The sequence below is a fragment of the Jaculus jaculus genome, chromosome 4, assembly GCF_020740685.1.
Source record: "Jaculus jaculus isolate mJacJac1 chromosome 4, mJacJac1.mat.Y.cur, whole genome shotgun sequence".
NCBI classification, from domain to species: domain Eukaryota; kingdom Metazoa; phylum Chordata; class Mammalia; order Rodentia; family Dipodidae; genus Jaculus; species Jaculus jaculus.
The window spans coordinates 156,275,967-156,296,601 of record NC_059105.1 but is presented as its reverse complement, the minus strand read 5'-3'; the positions used below and the strand labels follow the sequence as shown (position 1 = coordinate 156,296,601).

The following is a 20,635-nucleotide window of genomic DNA, read 5'->3' as shown; positions in this document are numbered from 1 at the left end:
TTTTTATAAATATTTGCTCTTTTCTTTAATGCCTTAGTTCTTGTGAAAGGCCAAAATCTCATATTGACATGAACACATTTAAAAAAATTGTCTCTTAAGTATATTTAATAAAACTAGGTATTGAAAAATGTTCTGAAATTTTTCAAGTCAATGTTGTTTTCAAGTATATTAAAATGCTCAGAAGAAAAAAATTCTCCATGGTTATAATTCTAATCAATTTTATAAATATACTTTTAAAATACTTCCAACACAGGTGGATAATGGGTAAGTTCCTCAGACACAGGCACAGTCTTTTAGAAGAAAAAGAATGCCTTGTTACTACAACCTGGTGGGGTTTTTTGTTGTTGTTTTTTGTTTGTTTTTAACACTGATTTCAGGCACAATGGCTGAATCCTCTTCTGGATCCTGTTCTTCTCCCTCCTGGTTGGTTTAGAAGAGTAGTGAATACTTCAGCTATGAACAGAAAGCAAAACATAAGCTCTGAAAGAGACTTCACTTTTCACTACAAACACATCAACACTGAGTTGTATATCTGCTGCCCCTGTTCCAAGACAGGGGAATCAAGCAGCTTCAGGACCAGGAACAGAGGATGACTCATCTAGTCATTCAGGTCAAAGCCTGGGGGATGCTATTGCTCACGTCACTTGGACAGGTTGGTGAGAGGTCCATCGTGTTTCTTGAACATTTTGGTCTTGCTGCAGTATCATGGTGCCCTAGTAGGTACATTTGTGTTTAGCTAGTTCAGGATGCACGATCAGAAGCAGGTCGCTCAGTGCAATGACTCCGGTCTGAGAGGGTATGGGGTAAACAGAGAAGAACCTCATTTGGTCGAATCTTAGAGACTGTGTGTCACTCTGCTGGTTGTGTTGGAATTGCTTTCCAAAGGGGTTTGTGATAAACCCAGCCATCGCCCTAAAACAAGTAGAAAGGCAAATTAAAGAACCATTTTTCCAATATTTTCAAAATCAGAAATCAAAACTAAGAGCAAGGGCTGGAGAGATGGCTCAGCGGTTAAGGTGCTTGCCTGTAAAGCCAAAGTATAATTCTCCAAGACCCAGGGATGCCAGATGCACAAGACGGTGCATGTGTCTGGAGTTCGTTTGCAGTGGCTGGAGGTCCTAGTGCACGCAATCTCTCTCTATTTTTCTCTCTCAAATGAATTGAAAAACAAAAACAAAAACAAAAAACCCTAAACTAAACTAATAAATTGGGGCTGTAGAGATGGCTTAGCAGTTAAGGCATTTGCCTGCAAAGCCAAAAGATTCTGGTTTGATTCTCCAGGACCCACATAAGCCAGATGCACAAGGTGGCAAATGCACCTGGAGTTCATTTGCAGTAGTTGGAGGAACTGGCGTGCCCATTCTCTCTCTCTATCGCTCTCAAATAAATAAAATTTTTTATAAAAGGACTGGAGAGATGGTTTAGTGGTTAAGTGCTTGCCTGTGAAGGCTAAGGACCCCGGTTCAAGGCTCAGTTCCCCAGGTCCCACGTTAGCTAGATGCACAAGGGGGTGCACGGGTCTGGAGTTCGTTGGCAGAGGCTGGAAACCCTGGCGTGCCCATTCTCTCTCTCTCCCTCTATCTGTCTTTCTCTCTGTGTCTGTCACTCTCAAATAAATAAAAAAATAAAAAATAAAAATAAATTTTTTTTAAATACTAAAAAATTACTCTTAAAAAAAAAAAAGCAGCTAGGAGCAATCCCTACACTGAAAGGGAATTCTATTTAGCCTGTGTTTAAGGCTTTGCAGACAATGCCTGCAGGTTAGCTGGGAATACTGTAATTTCAATGTGACATATACCCCACAGGCTCTTGTGTTTGAACACTTGGCCCCAGGCTGAAAGACACTCCTTTGAGTGTAAATTGAGTGTGAATATTTTGGAGGTAGCCCTCACTGGAGGAAGTGGGGCACTGGGAGACCATGAGGATTGCTGCCCAACTCTGCTTCCTGTTGACCAGACCGTCCAAGGAATGTAACCAGCATTTTTTTTTTTTTTTTTTTTTTGACTGCTGAGCCATCGCTCCAACCCATACCCAGCATTCTCAAGCTCCTGGACCACTGCCCTGCCAGGAGCTGCTCTCACCAACATGCCTTTCCCATTTTGATGGACTATATCCCTGAACTGAAAGCCAGAATGAATTCTCCCTCTCTTCAGTTGTATTTGTCAAATGTTCTTTCCCAGGGATGAGAAAAGTTTTAAAAAAGTAGGGTTGGGCGTGCTGGTACACACCTTTAATCCCGGCACTTGGGAGGCAGAGGAAGGAGAATCACCATGAGTGTGAGGCCACCCTGAGATTACATAGTGAATTCCAGTGAATTCCAGGTCAGCCTGGAAAAAATAAGCAAAAACAAAACAACAACAAAAAAAGTAAACCCTCCTAATCTATCTATCTATCTATCTATCTATCTATCTATCTATCTATCTATCTATATATATATATATGGGGATGAATGCATTGCATTTTACATCATGTATGAATATCAGCTTATGGGGGCCAGGGGGGAATGTGGTGGTTTGATTCAGGTGTTCCCCATAAACTTAGGTGTTCTGAATGATAGGTTCCCAGCTGATGGAGATTTGGGAATTAATGCCTCCTGGAGGGAGTGTATTGTTGGAGGCAGGCTTATGGGTGTTATAGCCAGTTTCCCCTTGCCAGTGTTTGGCATATTCCCCTGTTGCTATTGTCCACCTTATGTTGGCCAGGGGGTGATATTTACCCTCTGCTCATGCCATAGTTTTCTCTGCCGTCATGGAGTTTCCTACTCAAGCCTGTAAGCCAAAATAAACCTCTTTTTTTTTTTCCCCACAAGCTGTTCTGGGTTGGGTGATTTCTACCAGCAATGTTAACCTGCCTGCAATGGGGGGGGGGGAAGGGGGGAGGGTGGGGGTTGAGGTAGGGTCTTGCTCTAGCTCAAGCTGACCTGGAAATCACTATGTAGTCTCAAAGTGTCTTTGAACTCACAGCAATCCTCCAACCTTAGCCTCCGGAGTGCTGGGATTTAAAGGTGTGCACCACCATACCCTGCCACTTAATCTTTTTTTTTTTTTTTAATTTATTTTATTTATTTGAGAGAGAGAGAGAATGGGCATGCCGGGGCCTTTAGCCACTGCAAACAAACTCCATACATATGCGCCACCTTGTGCATCTGGCTTTATGTGGGTCCTTGGGAAATGAACCTGGGTCATTCGGCTTTGCAAGCAAATGCCTTAACCACTGAGCATGGCTCTAAATTAGCATTTTTATTTGTGACCCATTTGAATTCTCAAATACAGTTCATCTGAGCTGTGGAAAACTGTTTTACTTGGAAACCTTGTGAAAACCTCATAGTTAAGCTGAACATTTTTGTTTGTTTGTTTGATTTTCAAAGTAGGGTCTCGCTCCAGCCCAGGCTGACCTGCAATCACTATTAGTCATAGACTGGTGCTGAACTCAGAAGTAGCAAGAGCTAGCAATTCAACAACAGGGTTCTAAGTAGAAAATGAGCTTTGGCCTGAATGCCTATAGGACTTACCTCTTTGATAAAGTACTTGGTTTTCCAGGGAATGCCTGTTTCTGTACGATGCCTTTCTTCGTTCCTTTGGCGTTCTTCCAGGGCACGTTTATGCTCTGTGGCCTTGTCCATTTCACATTCCCTCAGACAGTCTGTCACATTTTTCCATAATCGTCTAAAATCCACAAACATTCCATAAACATTTTTTCTTTCTTTTTGTTTTTTTAAGATAAGGTCTTGCTCTAGCCCAGACTGACCTAGAATTCATTATGAAGTCTCAGGGTAGCCTTAAACTCATGGCTATCCTCCTACCTCTGCCTCCTGGGTGCTGGGATTAAAGGCACATGCCACCACACCCAGCAAAACATTATTTAAAAAATATTTTTATTTATTTGGTTATTCACAAACAGAGAGAGAGAGAGAGAGAGAGAGAGAGAGAGAGAGAGACAGACAGACAGACAGACAGACAGACAGGGCACACACACATACACACACACAAACACAAAACGTATACATTTTCATGCAAGAAAAATCTGGCTTCACACAAATACAGTTACAAAAGGTGAGGATGTTTTAACGTAATTCAGATCTTTGATACTGTGTGAAAACTTGCCAAGTAGAAGTTTTTAACAGTTAGTTATGTAGGAAACTATAAACATTATTAAAATGATCACATATCACAAATTGCCTGTGGTATTCAATACTGGGTCAACTTAGAGGTAGCCTCTTGTAAGAGACAAATCTCCCCGTAAATCTGTGAGGAATTTTCTAGATTAGGTTAGTTGAACTGGAAGACCCATCCTGAATATAGTGATGGTACTCCATGGGCTGAGGTTCCAGGTAGAATAAGGAGCTATGCCAGGCATGGTGGTGCACACCTTTAATCTCAGCATTTGGTAGGGAACAGTAGGAGGATTGTTGTGAGTTCAAGGCCAGCCTGAGACTACGCAGTGAGTTCCAGGTCAGCCTGGGTAAGACTGAGACCCTACCTCAAAAGAGAGACAGAGACAAATATGAGAGCTGAACACTGGTATTCACCACTCTCTGCCTGAGGAGTGAACCTGACCAGCTCCTTCCAGCTCTTGCTGCCCCGCCTCCCCAACATGGCAGCCTCTGAGGTGTACACTGAAATAAACCCTCCTTTAAGATGCTTCATCTCACGTGTTTTATCACAGCAACAAGGGAAGTAACTAATATAATACCAGAGCTGATAAAGGGCTTACAATTTATTTTTTATTTTTTTTAATTTTGTTTTTATTTATTTATTTGACAGAGAGAGAGGGAGAGAGAGAATGGGCACACCAGGGCTTCCAGCCACTGCAAACAAACTCCAGATGCTTGTGCCCCCTTGTGTATCTGGCTAATGTGGGTCCTGGGGAATCGAACCTGGGTCCTTTGGCTTTGCAGGCAAATGCCTTAACTGCTAAGCCATCCCTCCAGTCCCAAGGGCTTACAATTTAGATCATACCAACCAACTCTTTCAACTTATAGATGATAAAGGGGATGCAAATGGAAAAAGTGACTTGTCCAAGGTCATAAATTAGTGAAAAAGTGTATGTAGAAAATCAGTGTTTCTGCCTTTCTTGGTGGCTGTGAGGGGTGGTATACCTTGACTCGAACAGGTCCTGTTTCTCCAGAGGCCTTACTCTTTTCTTCGTCACTGCCAGCTTAGTCAGGTCTACGTACTTTGTCTCTCCACTGCTGTAGGTGAATTCAAGGACGCTATTCCACTCCCCTTGAACTCTGCACACCACAGTGTTGGTGACGTTGTGCTTCACTTCAGCTGTAACCCTAGAAACAAGCAAAAAGAATAAAGATATGCTCCAATGGGTGATATACTTCGGTTGTTTCTTAGAATTCTAAAACCCAAGAAAACAACTGGAAAATCTACTTTAAATGAGGTACACAAAACCTCATTTCAACTTTTCAATGCCAAAGCCAGACATTTAGCAAGTCCAATGTCAGCCTCCTAGATAATTTTCTTTCAAATAATAACAAGTTTCTCCTTTAGAATACTAGGCATCAAACCAGACTTCATTGCTATGAATATGGTCTTTATTATGTTTATTGCAATGTAAAAATGTTACAGTTTAACTTTTTTTATTTTCGGGTATTTTGAGGTAGAGTTTCCCTCTAGCCCCGGCTGACCTGAAATTCACTATGTAGTTTCAGGGTGGCCTTGAACTCACAGTGATCCTCCTACTTCTGCCTCCCGAGTGCTGGGATTAAAGGCATGTACTACCACACCTGACTTTAACTTTTTTTTTTTTTTTTTAAGTAGTAGCCCTTCTTAAACATTCAGGTTCCTAGATATCTCTGTGTTGTATTAAATCACAAGAAGTCAAAATTTAAATATAGAAACTATTCAGCCAGGTGTGGTGGCGCACGCCTTTAATCCCAGCACTTGGGAGGCAGAGGCAGGAGGATCGCCAAGAGTTGGAGGCCACCCCGAGACTGCATGGTGAATTCCAGGTCAGCCTGAGCTAGAGTGAGACCCTACCTTGGAAAACCAAAAAAAAAAAAAAAAAAAAAAGAAAAGAAAAACTATAAAAATTAGTCAGTGCTGTGTAAAAAATCACCAGTGGCCAGGAGATGGTCCAGTGGATAAAGTTCTTGCAGCTTAAGGCTGAATAACCAAATTCAACCCCAGACCCAAGGTAAAGAGGCGGGAGCTGAGGCAGGTTTCCCAGCGCACTGAGGGAGAGATGGGGGGCTGGACAGAAGAACTTCCTGAAATCGCAGGAGCTCATGGAAGGGGAACAAAGAAAATGAATAGCAACAAGCTGAGAAACCCTGCCTCCAAGGAGATGAAAGACGCAGGGACAACACACTAAAGCTCTCCTCCACACAGTGTGATATACATACGCCCACACTCATACATATAAACACACACACATAAAATAATAATAATAATACTAAGCTGGGCTGGAGAGATGGCTAAACAGTTAAGTTGCTTGCCTGCAAAGCCTAACAAACAGGGTTCAATTCCCCAGTACCCATATACAGCCAGATGCACAGTAGCGCAGGCATCTGGAGTTTGTTCGTAGCAGCTGAAGGCCCTGGTACACCCATTCTCTCTCTCCATCTGTCTGTCTCTACTTGCAAATAATAACAATAAAACTCAAAGAAGCTGGGTGTGGTGATACATGTCTTTAATCCCAGCACTTGGGAGGCAGAGGTAGGAGGATCACCAAGAGTTCGAGGCCACCCTGAGACTACACGGTGATTCCAGGTCAGCCTGGGCTACGGTGAGACCCTACCTCAAAAAAACAAAAAACAAACAAACAAAAAACAAACCTCAAAGATTTTCAGCATTGCTGATATGGAATGAGGTTACCTGGCTGCTTATCAAGGACAGCAGCACTGATACAGCTCAGATATAGGTGAGGAATGGAACAGACCTGACTTTTTTTTTTTTTTTTTTTTTAATAAAGCTTATTTCGCTATAGGATGCAGGAAAGACCAAGGTTAGGTAAGACAGAAGTTCAAAACCCAGGGAATAGAGGGCAAAGGTTAAGGTCTGATTAGTGTGCCAGACATTATGATTTATCTGGATTTAAAAGAATCAAAGTCAATGGTACAGGAATGCTAATTTGTTATGTACAAGCCATGAGAACCAGAAAAGGTAGAAAAGGGCTTCAGAGAGCCCATTTTTAAAAATATATTTCATTTTTATTTATTAGAGACAGAGACAGAGAGAGAGAGAGAGAGAGAGAGAGAGAGAGAGAGAGATAGAGAGTGAGTGAGTGAGTGAGAACGGGCCTGCTAGGCCCTGTAGCCATTGCAAATGAACTCCAGACGCATGCACCGTCACGTGCAGCTGTCTCATGTGGGACCTGGAGGATCGAACCTGGGTCCTTAAGCATCGAGGCATGTGCCTTTACCGCTATCTCTCCAGCCCTTTTAATTATTTTTTAAAATTTTATTTACTTATTTGCTCGCAGAGAGAGGAGAAACAGAGAGAATGGGCATGCTAGAGACTTCAGCCACTGCAAACAAATTCCAGACCCATGTCCCCCTTGTGCATCTGGCTTACGTGGGTCCTAAGGAATCAAACCTGGGTCCTTTGGCTTCGCAGGCAAAAACCTTAACCACTAAGCCATCTCTCCAGCCCCTTATTTTTATTTATTTATGAGAGAGAATGAATGGGCATGCCAGGGCCTCTAGCCACTGCAAACAAACTCCAGATGCACTACCTTGCACATCTAGCGTATATGGGTTCTGGGGAGTTGAACCTGGGTCTTTAGGCTTTGCAGTCAAGTGCCTTAACAGATAAGCCATCTCTCTAGCCTGGGAGCCTCCCCCCCTTTTTTTTTTCCCAGTGAGAAAATTCAGAGCTGTAAAAAGGTACACGTGTGAAGAACCTGATACCCAAATGATCTATGAGCTGGACCTTGGAGATCAAGGTGCACAAGGGTTCAGAATCCAAGAGCAAACCAAGCTTTCAACATCACCACAGAGGGGGTAACTGTGCCAACACTCTCCCCTTCCTTGAAAATTTATCTCTAATCAAATAGGATATGTAGAGATGACTGAACACTTAGCTTTCTTCCCCCACCCCCTACATAATCAGATTTTCTTGATATTTATTTATTTTTGGTTTTCCAAAGTAGGGTCTCTAGCCCAGGCTGACCTGGAATTCACTAAGTAGTCTCAGGGTGGCCTCGAACTCACAATGGCAATCTTCCTACCTCTGACTCCCAAGTGCTGGTATTAAAAGAGTGAGCCACCACAGCTGGCATTTCTTTTCTTTTTTTAAACAAACTCCAGACACATGGGTCCCATGTGTATCTGGCTTACAAGGGTACTGGGGAACTGAATCTAGGTCTTTAGGCTTCACAGGCAAGTGCCTTAACTGCAAAGTCATCTCTAAAGCCCTTGTTTATCTTTCTCTTTTTTAAAAAAAATTTATTTATTTATTTGAGAGTGACAGACAGAGAGACAGAGGCAGATAGAGAGAGAGAATTGACGTGCCAGGGCCTCTCTAGTCACTGCAAACAAACTCCAGACGCGTGTGCCCCCTTGTCCATCTGGCCAACGTGGGACCTGGGGAACCGAGCCTCGAACCGGGGTCCTTAGGCTTCACAGGCAAGCGCTTAACCGCAAAGCCATCTCTCCAGCCCCCTTGTTGATCTTTCTTTTGGGGATCTTTATTATGGCGGTCTCATTGTGTCATCCAGGCTGGTCTCAGGAAGACTCACGTGATCCTCCCTGGCCTCAGTCTCCCCCTCCTCCATGCAGGGTCTGTAGGCGCATTGCACACAGTTGTAAACCACTGAGCCTGCTTACTTGATCATTACTGCCACAGCAAAACCTTCAGCAAAATGGTTCTCTCTCACACACCCTTACATTCAATAAACAGCCATCTCAGGTCCCGGGTCCCAAATGTTGGACTCAACAGTCCCTGCTCCTTAGAGCACCTTCAGGGCAAAAGCTGGGGCAGGGAGGGCAGGACTCATTTGTACCAAAAAAATCTGTAAGGGACTGGCAACAAACAAAAGGAAGAAAATGGGCTCCATCTCCTTTTCCTTATAACAGTTCTTTTATTTATGTAATTATTTATTTAAGAAAGAGAGAGAAAGACAGACAGACAGACAGACAGACAAGGTAGACAGCGAATGGGCACACCAGGGCCTCTAGTCACTGCCAATGAACTCTAGACACATGTGCCACCTTGGGCATCTGGCTTTATGTGGGCACTGGGAAATCAAACTTGGGTTCTTAGCTTTCCAAGCAAGTGCCTTAACTGCTCAACTATCTCTCCAGCCCCCTTTTATTTCTGAGGCAAGCCCAAGAGTCTGGCCTTTTTAATTTTTTTTTTTTTTTTTTATGACAGAAACAGCGAAGGAGGGAGGGAGAGAGAATTCGTATGCCAAGGTCTCCAGCCAGTTATAGAACTCCAAATGCATGTACCACCTTGTGTACTTGTGTGACCTTGTGCGACAGGCTTATGTGGGACCTGGAGAGTCTGGAACATGGATCCTTAAGCTTCGCAGGCAAGTGCCTTAAGTGCTAAGCCATCTCTCCTGCCCTTTATTCATTTTTTTTTTTTTTTTTTGAGGCAAGCCAAACAGACTGGCCTTTTTTTTTATTGGGGGGGTGGGGAAGGCCCTAGAACAATTCTTTTTTGTTGTTGTTTTGTTTTTTTACGAGGTAGGGTCTCACTCTAGCTCAGGCTGACTTGTAATTCACTATGTAGTCTCCAGGTGGCCTGGAACTCACAGCGATCCTCCTACCTCTGCCTCCCAAATCCTGGGATTAATGGTGTGCACCACCACACCCAGCTTTTTATTTTTTAGTTTTTCAAGGTAGGGTTTCACTCTAGCTCAGTCTGACCTGGATTTCACTATTTAGTCTCAGGGTGGCCTCAAACTTGTGGCGATTCTTCTACTTCCGCCTCCCGAGTGCTGAGATTAAAGGTGTGCACCACCACACCCAGCCTCGCTTTTTATTTATTTATTATTACTTTTATTTTTTTTGTTTTTCCATTTTTTTTTTTTTTAAGGTAGGGTCTCACTGTAGCTAAGGCTGACCTGGAATTCACTATGTCATCTCAGAGTGGCCTCCAACTCAAGGTGATCCTCCTACCTCTGCCGTCCAGAGTGTTAGGATTAAAGGTGTGTGCCACCACACCTGGCTTTTTATTTTTATTTTTGGTTTTTGAAGGTAGGGTCTTGCTCTAGGCCAGGCTGAGTTGGAATTCACTATGTACTCTCAGGGTGGTGAAATTTATTTTATTTTGAGAGGGGGAGAGAGAGGGGAAGAGAGAGAGAGAGAGAGAGAGAGAGAGAGAGAGGCAGAGACAGAGACAGACAGAATGGGTGCACCAAGGCCTTCTGGCACTGTGAATGAACTCCGGGCATACGTGCTACCTTGTGACACATGTGTGACATTGTGCACTTGTGTCACTGTGCGTCTGGCTACATGGAACCTGGAGATTCAAACTTAAGTTCTAAGGCTTTGCAGGCAAGTGCCTTAACTGCTAAGCCATCTATCCAGCTTGAATATTTTTATCTTTATTGTTTTGGTTTTTTGAGGTAGGGTTTCACTCTAGCTCAGGCCGACCTAGAATTCATTCCGAATTCTCAGGGTGGCCTTGAACTCACAGTGATCCTCCTACCTCTGCCTCCCAAGTGCTGGGATTAAAGGCGAGCAGCACCTTTATTTTATTTTGAATGAAAAAAGTTTCTTGGGGACTGGGGAAATGGCTTAGCGGTTACAGCATTTGCCTGCAAAGCCTAAGGACGTAGGTTCGATTCCCCAGGACCCATGTTAGCCAGCTGCACAAGGAAGCACAAGTGCCTGGAGTTTGTAGGCAGTGGTTAGAGGCCCTGGCATGCCCATTCTCTCTTTCTCTCTGTCTCTTTCTCTGACATAAAGCCTGCATCCTTGGGCTTCTCAGGCAAGTGCCTTAACCATTCTTCAAGCCCTCCAGCCCATTAAAGTCTGTATATCTTTTTTTGTTTGTTTGTTATGTTTTTTGTTTTCTGAGGCAGGGTCTCACCTGAGCCCAGGCTGAACTGGAATTCATTCTGTAGTCTCAGGGTAGCCTTGAACTCATGGTGATCCTCCTACTTTTGCCTCCCAAGTGCTGGGAATAATGGTATGTGCTGAATATTCTGTTTCAATAAATGACATAGAATACAGAACATGCTATGCTACCCTGAAGATATTTACCACAAAGCTAAGTCTTAAGTCATGTCTGGAGTGAAAATAAACTGATAATATAACATCAAGCAGTTACTTTCTTTGCAGAAATTTGACAACTAGAACTGTCTAGTTCTAAAACCAATGAATATTTAGATTTTCTAGACTTTGTCTCTATAGTTATTTACAATACTGACATATAACAAAGTTCTTATTGATTGAAAGTTAAGATTTTGCCTTTGTATTTTATTGTTTTTGTTTTGTTTGTTTGTTTTGTTTTGATTTTTTTCTGAGGTAGGGTCTCACTCTAGTTCAAGCTGACCTGAAATTCACTCTGTAGATTCAGGGTGACCTTGAACTCATGGCGATCCTCCTACCTCTGCCTCCCAAATGCTGGGATTAAAGGTGTGCGCCACCACACTTGGCTTTTTTTTTTTTTTTTTTAAGATGAGCTAGGGTCTTGCTCCAACCAAGACTGACCTGGAATTCACTATGTGTTCCAGGGTGATCTCACAGTGATTCTCCTACCTCTGTTTCTCCAGTGCTAGTATTAAAGGCATGTGTCAACTCGTACGGCTCTGATTTATTTTTTTTAATTATTTATTTGCAGATATGAATCCAGGCCCACAGCAAGTATCTTTAACCACTGAGCCATCTCTTCAACTTCTATTTAGTTATTATTTATTTATTTGAGAAAGAGAAAGACAGAATGGGTGTGCCTGGGCCTTTGGCTACTGAAAACGAACTCCATACACATGTGCCATTTGATGTGTGTCTAGCTTTATGTGGGTACTGGAGACTTGAGTGTGGGCCTGAAGCCTTTAACTATTGAGCCATCTCCCCAGTGAGCCCTACCCAACCACTTTTGTTGTTTGTTTTTTTGGCAGTAGGGTCTCACTCTAGTGCAGGCTGACCTGGAATTCACTATGTATTCTCAGGGTGGCCTCGAACTCTTGGCAATCCTCCTACCTCTGTCTCCTGAGTGCTGAGATTAAAGGTGTGTGCCACCACGCCCGGCCCCACCACTTTCTTGAAGACAAAGTCTCATGTATCCTAGGCTATGTAGCCAAGGATGACCTTGAACTTCTGATCTTCCTAGCACTGGGCTAGGATTACAGGCATGAATCACCATGCCTGGCTCACATGGTGCTGGAGATTGGCCTGATGGCTTAAAGAGAACTCTACCACCATGAAATAGATCCCCAGCCCAGCCAAGTATTTCTAGTACCAGTTTTCTAAATGGAAACCTAGAAAAGCCTTTGGTTTGAAGGGAGATCAAAACAAAAACATGAAGAAACTTTGGAGTTGGCCAAAATTATTCATTAAGAGTTAGGGAGGGGGCTGGAGAGTTGGCTTAGCAGTTAAGCGCTTGCCTGTGAAGCCTAAGGACCCCGGTTCAAGGCTCGATTCCCCAGGACCTACGTTAGCCAGATGCACAAGGGGGCGCACGCGTCTGGAGTTCGTTTGCAGTGGCTAAGCAGCCCTGGTGCGCCTACTCTCCTCTCTCTCTCTCTCACTCTCTGTTGCTCCCAAATAAATAAATCAAAATAAACAACAACAACAAAAATTAAAAAAAAAGTTAGGGAGGGCCAGGCATGGTGGTGTATGCCTTTAATCCCAGCACTTGGGAGGCAGAGGTAGGAGGATCTCCGTGAGTTCAAGGCCACCCTGAGACTACATCGTGAATTCCAGGTCAGCCTGGGCTACCATGAGACCCTATCCTGAAAAACAAAAATAAAAAGCTTAAAAACCAGGTACCGGGGCTAAGAGATGGATTAGCAGTTAAGACACTTGCCTATAAAGCTTAAGGACCCAGGTTCAATTGCCCAGTAGCCATGTAAGCCAGATGTAATTCACTATCTAGTCTAAAACTGGCCTTGAACACAGGGTGGCACATGCATTTGGAGTTCTGGAGTTGGTTTGCAGTAGCTAGAGGCCCTGGCACAGCCATTCTCTCTATCTGCCTCCTTCAATTTCTCTTATAAATAAACCAACCAGGTAACAAAAGCCATGTTTTATTTGCTTCTAGAAACTCAGTTGCCTGCTGGGTATGGTGGTGCACACCTTTAATCCCACTTGGGAGGCAGAGGTAGGAGGATCGCTGTGAGTTCAAGGCCACCCTGAGACTACATAGTGAATTCCAGGTCAGCCTGATTAGAGTGAGATCCTACCTTGAAAAGCCAAAATAATAATAATAATAATATAAATAAATAGCAACAACAACAATAAACACTAACTCAGCTGCCAAGATGTAGAGGCACACGTGACAAGGAGAGGCTACACACAGACCCCTGAATGACAGTCCTGGCCGACAGCCTCCCACGTGCGTGAGTTACCACAGATATCCAGCCAGGCTGAACCTGTAGAAAGCTGACCTCTAACAGCACCTGACTGAAACCACATGAAAGGTACAAGGGAGAGCCACCCACTGCAAACACAGCAACAAGAGGAAAGAATGCAGTTCTTTTAGAGTCTCGTGTAAGCAGAAAGCAACAGGCACTCACCTAGTTACTCTGAGCACCTTATCACCCCCTCTACCTCCTGAACGCCCAGCGGACCCCCACTTCTCATTTCATAGCACTACCGACCCTTCCGCTACTCTCCAACTTTCCTTCTTTCTTTTCTTTTTTATTTTTCAAGGTAGGGTCTCACTATAGCCCAGGCTGATCTGGAGCTCACTCTGTAGCCCCAGGCTGGCCTTGAACTCACAGCCATTCTCCTACCTCTGCTGCCCAAGTGCTGGGATTAAAGACACACACCACCATGTCTGGCTCAGAAAATTTTAAAGCAGGATATTTTTGTAGAAGGAAATATGTATTATAGCAATGGTGAATTCTGATCTTCCATATTAGGTTGTCATGAAATAATGACTATTTGAACATTTGTAATTTAGATAATTATAATTTAAGACAAAATACATCACTGGCTTAATAAAAGGCTTAAATGCTTTGCATTTGAAAAAATATCTGAGCTTAAATCTACAAAATGAGTTGGGTTTTAGTTTTTTTCAAGGTAGGGTCTTGCTGTAGGCCAGGCTGACTATAATTCACCATGTCTCTCAAGCTGGCCTTGAACTCATGATGATCTTCCTACTTCTGCCTCCCAAGTGCTGGGATTAAAGGTGAGTGCTACCATTCTTGACTTTAAAATGAGTTCTTACAATGGGTCATATACATAAATGTAATCAATATAACAAATGTTTTAATCATAATTAAGACTTAAAAACTGCATTAAGAATAGCTATATAAGTAAGCTGTTACAAAAGAAAATCTGGCTTGGTGCATGTGGTACTTGAATGGGTGGGCCCCAATATATTCAGGATCTTATTAAAGTTTGTAATTGTAAAGATCTGCAGCCACCTGGCTGGAGGAGGTGTCACTGCATGAATCTTAGGGTCCAGACCTAAGGCCAGGGGTAGGTTTGAAATGCCAGTCTAGAGATATGAAAAGTGCTGGCGTTCTGCCAGGAGTTTCTGACGTGTGCTTGTTTGCTTGATTTTTGGTGGTGGCTTGTGGCACCTGGACCTGCGAAAGTGGGCCAGCTTCTTCTGCCATTATGGAACATCCACTCTACCTTCAATAAGCCCCTTCCCCGCCTAACTACGCCTGGTCTGGAAGTTCTTCTCAGTGACCTGAAGCTGTCTGTGACAGAAATGGTACTGAGAGTGGGTGAGATGAAGCTGACCATATGTGGAGTTTAGTCTTTTGGATAAACACATCTAAAAGCTTTTAGTCAGTACTGCATTATCCATTAGACAACACAAGAAAATTAACACTAAGAACAAAATTTGCAGGCAGGGTACTTCCTTTTAGATACCACATACTTCACACTATGGGGAAAACCTACGTCTTATTAATGTGTGAGATTATCCCACCAGTTTTAGTATGATGCTGACACAGAAATTCTGTCTAGTATAAAACTCTAAAACATGTAAAGAATGACAAAGGCTTCAGACAGAACTCTACTTTCACTGACGCCAGACACCTCTGAGAGAAATGCTTTCCTCCTTCCCTCTCGTCTTCCTTCCCTCCCTCCCTCCCTCCCTTCCTCCCTCTTTTCCTTCTTATTCTTTCTTTTTTGTTTTTTTTTTGAGGTAGGGTACCTCAGAAAAACCAAAAATCAAAAACAAACAAACAAAAACGTAAAAACAGACCTGGAGAGATGGCTTAGTTGTTAAGGCATTTTTCTGTGAAGCCTAAGGAGCCAAGTTCAATTTCCCAGGACCCACATAAGCCATACACACAAGCCAGATGCATCTGCAGTTTGTCTGCTATGGCTGAAGGCCCTGGCAGGCCCATTCCCTCTCTCAAATAAATAAAATTAAATCAAAAAAAGTAAAAACAGGGCTGGAGAGATGGCTTAGCGGTTAAGCGCTTGCCTGTGAAGCCTAAGGACTCTGATTCGAGGCTCGGTTCCCCAGGTCCCACGTTAGCCAGATGCACAAGGGGGCGCACGCGTCTGGAGTTTGTTTGCAGAGGCTGGAGGCCCTGGTGCGCCCATTCTCTCTCTCTCCCTCTATCTGTCTTTCTCTCTGTGTCTGTCACTCTCAAATAAATAAATAAATAAAAAATTTTTTAAAAAGCTTTAAAAAAAAGTAAAAACAGTTGTTCAGAAAACCAGTTTTTTTAATAAAGAGATAACATAGTCATATGCAGTTCAAAGTCTCATATATAACTAGAGGGGCAATGCCGAAATCCTACATAGTATCTAGGTAACAGAAGTTTATATAAACATTCACCCACACTCTCTAGCAGCACTCTGTATGCACACAAACACGTAATTTTTGCAGTGCTGAGGACTGGACCCAGGACCTTGCTAGGCAAATCTGCTAACACTGAGCTGCACCTCCAATTGTCTTTAGCATAATTATTGTAATAGCCAAAAGTTGGAATCTATATAAATGACCATCAAAATTAGAATGAATAAACCAATTGTAGCACAGTTATACATGGGAATGCAAGTGTTGATGAGGAGACAAAAATGGAATTATAGGAGCTGGAGAGATGGCTTAGCAGTTAAGGCATTTGGCTGGCGAAGCCTAAGGACCCATGTTTGATTCTCCAAATCTCACATCAGCCAGATGCACAAAGGAGAGGCAAGCACAAGGTCGCACATGCCCACTAGGTGGCGCAAGTGTCTGGAGTTGGATCTCAATAGCTGAGGCCTTGGTGCTCCAATTCTCTTCCTCTAAAATAAAAAAAAAAATTTAAAACTAGAATTATATATGGACAAATATCAAAAACAAAATATTGAACAAAATAAGAGCTAACACCACAGTGCATGATATAATTTATATAGAGTGTAAGAACAGAGAAAATCAATATGTGGTGTCAGAACTCAGGACAATGGCCACCCACGTGAAGAGGGCTTTGGAGGTACAAGTCATATACCATAGTGAGATGAAGATACTCAAGTTTTTACTTTGTCTGCTGTTGAAAATTTGTGGGGTTTTTTTTTTGGTTTTTCAAGGTAGGGTCTCATTCTAGGTCAGGCTGACCTGGAATTCACTATGTTGTCTCAGGGTGGCCTCAAACTCACAGCAATTCTATCTCTGCCTCCTGAGTTGTGGGATTAAAGGTAAGGTATGTGCCAACACACCTGGCTTAAATTTTGTATATTTTTGCATGTATATTATTTTTCAATAAAAACTTAGTAGGAAAACTACCCCTATACTTCCAAGATAGTCAGAACAGGTATCAAAAGCTTAAGGAAAGCTGGAGAGATTGGCTTAGCAGTTAAGGCGCTTGCCTCTGAAGCCTAAGGACTCAGGTTCGATTCCCCAGTACTCAGGTAAAACCAGATGCACAAGGTGTAACATGCTCCTGGATTACATGGGTGTTGGGAAATGAACCTGAGTCCTTAGGCTTCGCAGGCAAGTGCCTTAACCGCTAAGCCAACTTCCAGCCCTTTTTTGGGTATTTTTCAAGCAGGGTCCCACTGTAGCCCATGCTGACCTAGAACTCATTCTGTACTTCCAGGATGGCCTCAAATTCACAGTGATCCTCCTACCTCTGCCTCCCAAGTGCTAGGATTAAAAAGCATGTGACACAACAGTTGGCTTAAATAAGTTTTTTGTTTTTTCAAGGTAGGGTTTCACTCTAGCCCAGGCTGACCTGGAATTTACTATGGAGTCTCAGGGTGGCCTCGAACTCATAGCAATCCTCCTACCTCTGCCTCCCAAGTTCTGGAATTAAAAGCGTGTGCCACCACACTCAGCTCTTAAATGTGTTTTTTATTTATTTGTATGGGTGTGTAAAGAAATGTCAGGTGTTTGTACACTTTTTGCATCTATCTTTACATGGGTGCTAAGGAATCAAACTCAGGCTGTCAGCTTTGCGAGACCCTTTAGTCACTGAGCCACCTCTCTAGGCCCGCCATTCATATTTTTAAAAGAAGGCCATGATTTCCAGATTGTCTTGGAAGCCTGAAAATATGCAATAAATAAATAAATAAAGACCAGTCTCATGCACATAAGTCAAAGCAGAAAGAGAGCAAGGCGTTGTAACACAGGACCAAGGGGAAGCACAGAACCAGAGAGCATTCAAGTGTTCTTACCGGTGCAGTCTGCCACCATAAAATGGCTTAGTATGAAAAGTGATGCTGGCTGAGTACCCAGTTTTTGCACAGTTGACGCTGACTTTGCCACCTAGTTCTACCCAAGGAACAGTCAAAATTGACCGGGCATATGCACAAGGTAGGGAAAATGTGTATTCTTCTCCATGCTCCAATAGACTAAGGATACCTGAATGTAAAAGCATGAGGGTGGTTAACATCTTTTAAATAAAACAGTTACCAAAAAAAAAAAAAAACCCAAAAAAACTATTTTTTCTACCTAGTAGTCAACATCACTGATTTGCTTCATCTTAACTGCTAAGCCATCTCTCCAGCCCTATTTTGATTGATCTTCATGATCTTGGATAACACTGACTTGACCACAAGCCCGGGTACAGGACCATTATTTTCACTCTGACTATATGACCTTTAGGGGTTCGTGGGACGAGTAAATGATACAATGCAAACAGTCTAAACTCCCTCTAATGCTCCATGAGACACAGCTGCAGGCTGTGCTGTGTCATGTTAAGATCTGGTCACTGACACTAGCAACCTTGTTGGCAGTTCAAGAATAGCTATAAAGTTATAGACCTTAAAAAACTCAGTATGATGGGAACCATGTTCTTCACTCTAGTCTAGAGAAAAAATTGTAATTTTATCTTAAAAGCTATAATCAGGGCTGGAGAGATGGCTTAGCGGTTAAGCACTTGCCTGTGAAGCAGTGGCTGGAGGCCCTGGCGTGCCCATTCTCTCTCTCTCTCTCTCTCTATTTCTCTCTCTCTGCCTCTTTCTCTGTCTGTTGCTATCAAATAAATACATAAAAATAAAAAAAACTATAATCATTCTAAGTTTAGTTTGCTATATTCTGAAATATGTAGAGTGAAACTTTAAGATACATAAGAGCTAAAAGTGGTGGTTTTCAAACAAATACTATTCTAATGATGTTTTTCCATATTAAGTAATGATATATTAAAGATGGCTAAAACATGTAAGGAATTTACACTAGTGAAAAATTGATCTGCACTAGATAATTTAAAAAGACACTACTCAGGACTGGAGGGATGGCTTAGTAGTAAAAGCATTTGCCTGCTAAGCCTGAGAACCCAGGTTTTACTCCCCAGTACCCATCTAAGCCAGATGCACATGGTGGCGCATGCATCTGGAGTTCCTTTGCAGGGGCTAGAGGCCCTGGTATGCCTGTTCTCTCTCTCTCTCTCTCTCTCAAACAAATAAGTAAAAATAAAATATATAGGGCCGGGTGTGGTGGTGTATACCTTTAATCCCAGCACTTGGGAGGCAGAGGTAGCAGGAGCGCCATGAGTTCGAGGTCACCCTGAGACTACATAGTGAATTCCAGGTCAGCCTGGGCTAGAGTGGACTTTAAAATAAAATATTTAAAAAATTTTGCTGGGGCCGGGTGTGGTGGCGCACGCCTTTAATCCCAGCACTAGGGAGGCAGAGGTAGGAGGGTTGCCAAGAGTTCAAGGCCACCCTGAGACTACATAATGAATTCCAAATCAGCCTGAGCTACAGTGAGACCCTACCTTGGAAAACCAAAAAATATATATAAATAAACAAATTTTGCTGGGCATGGTGGTACATGCCTTTAATCCCAGCACTCGGGAGGCATAGGTAAGAGGATTGCTTTTGAGTTCAAGGCCAGCCTGACTACATAGTGCTTTCCAGGTCAGCCTGGGCTAGAGTAAGACCCTAACTCAAAAAAAAAAAAAAAAAAAAAATCAGTAAGCACATTTGAGCTACATACTAATCTCCTAAAATGTGCTCTCATACTAAACACTGAACTAAATATGTACTTTTAGTCTGAGCCCTTAGTGAATGTGCAATGAGCATTTGCTTGGGTTTTTATGTTTTGTTTTTTGAGATAGGGTTTCACTCTGCAGCCTAGGCTGGCCCAGACCTGGGTATGTAGCTCAGGCTAGTCCAAAATGCAAGGCAATCATCCTGGAGCAGCCTCCTGAGTACTGAGACCAAGAGGTGAGCCACTGTGGCTGGCTGGAACTCTATTTTTAACACTCACAAACAAGAGCTGGAGCCGGGCGTGGTGGCGCACGCCTTTAATCCCAGCACTCGGGAGGCAGAGGTAGGAGGATTGCTAAGAGTTCGAGGCCACCCTGAGACTACATAGTGAATTCCAGGTTAGCCTGAGCCAGAGTGAGACCCTACCTCGAAAAAACAAAAAACAAGAGCTGTTATAAATATTTTCATAGTTAATTTTTTAAATAAAAAACAAATATGTCACAAAGTAGCATCAACCTTCTCCCCTCACCTCTATATTGATCCAATTTTAGTACATGCGCTGCTGACGTGAACACTCAACCTTTTCTAAGTGTTGGTAGGTAGGTCTCACTGTAGCCTAGGCTGACCTGGAACGCACGTTGTAGTCCATGCTGCCCTTGAATTCATGGCGACCCTACCTCTGATGCCCAAGTGCTGGGATTAAAGATGTGCACCACTATGCCAGGCCTCAGCCATTTTTTTTTTATTACCTTTAACACTTTTTTTTAAATATTTTTTTGTCCATTTTTTAATTTATTTATTATTTGAGAGCGACAGACACAGAGAGAAAGACAGATAGAAGGGGAGAGAGAGAATGGGCGCGCCAGGGCTTCCAGCCTCTGCAAATGAACTCCAGACGCGTGCGCCCCCTTGTGCATCTGGCTAACGTGGGACCTGGGGAACCGAGCCTCAAACCGGGGGGTCCTTAGGCTTCACAGGCAAGCGCTTAACCGCTAAGCCATCTCTCCAGCCCACCTTTAACACTTTTGACAAGGCAGCAATAAATAATTATTGAGGAAATGGAAGTTTATTAAATGGTAAAAGCACTTGCCTAGTATATGTGAAGTCCTGGGTTCTTTAGCATCAATCAACTGATCAATCAATCAACAGAATTATTGAGACATTTCATAGGAAACATAGTTTTATTCA

General features: G+C 42.9%; 1 protein-coding gene across 1 annotated transcript in view; it reads right to left on the bottom strand.

The window, feature by feature from the left end:
* Osbpl11 (oxysterol binding protein like 11) overlaps positions 1-20,635 on the bottom strand; it is a 105,291-nt gene continuing 84,656 nt past the window's right edge. Inside the window, exons 10-13 of the mRNA XM_045148015.1 lie at positions 17,693-17,879; positions 5,099-5,281; positions 3,512-3,665; positions 1-912 (exon numbers count right to left, since the gene is read on the bottom strand). Of these exons, the coding sequence (XP_045003950.1) occupies positions 850-912; positions 3,512-3,665; positions 5,099-5,281; positions 17,693-17,879 (587 nt within the window). The 3' untranslated portion in view covers positions 1-849. The remainder of the gene's footprint in view (positions 913-3,511; positions 3,666-5,098; positions 5,282-17,692; positions 17,880-20,635) is intronic.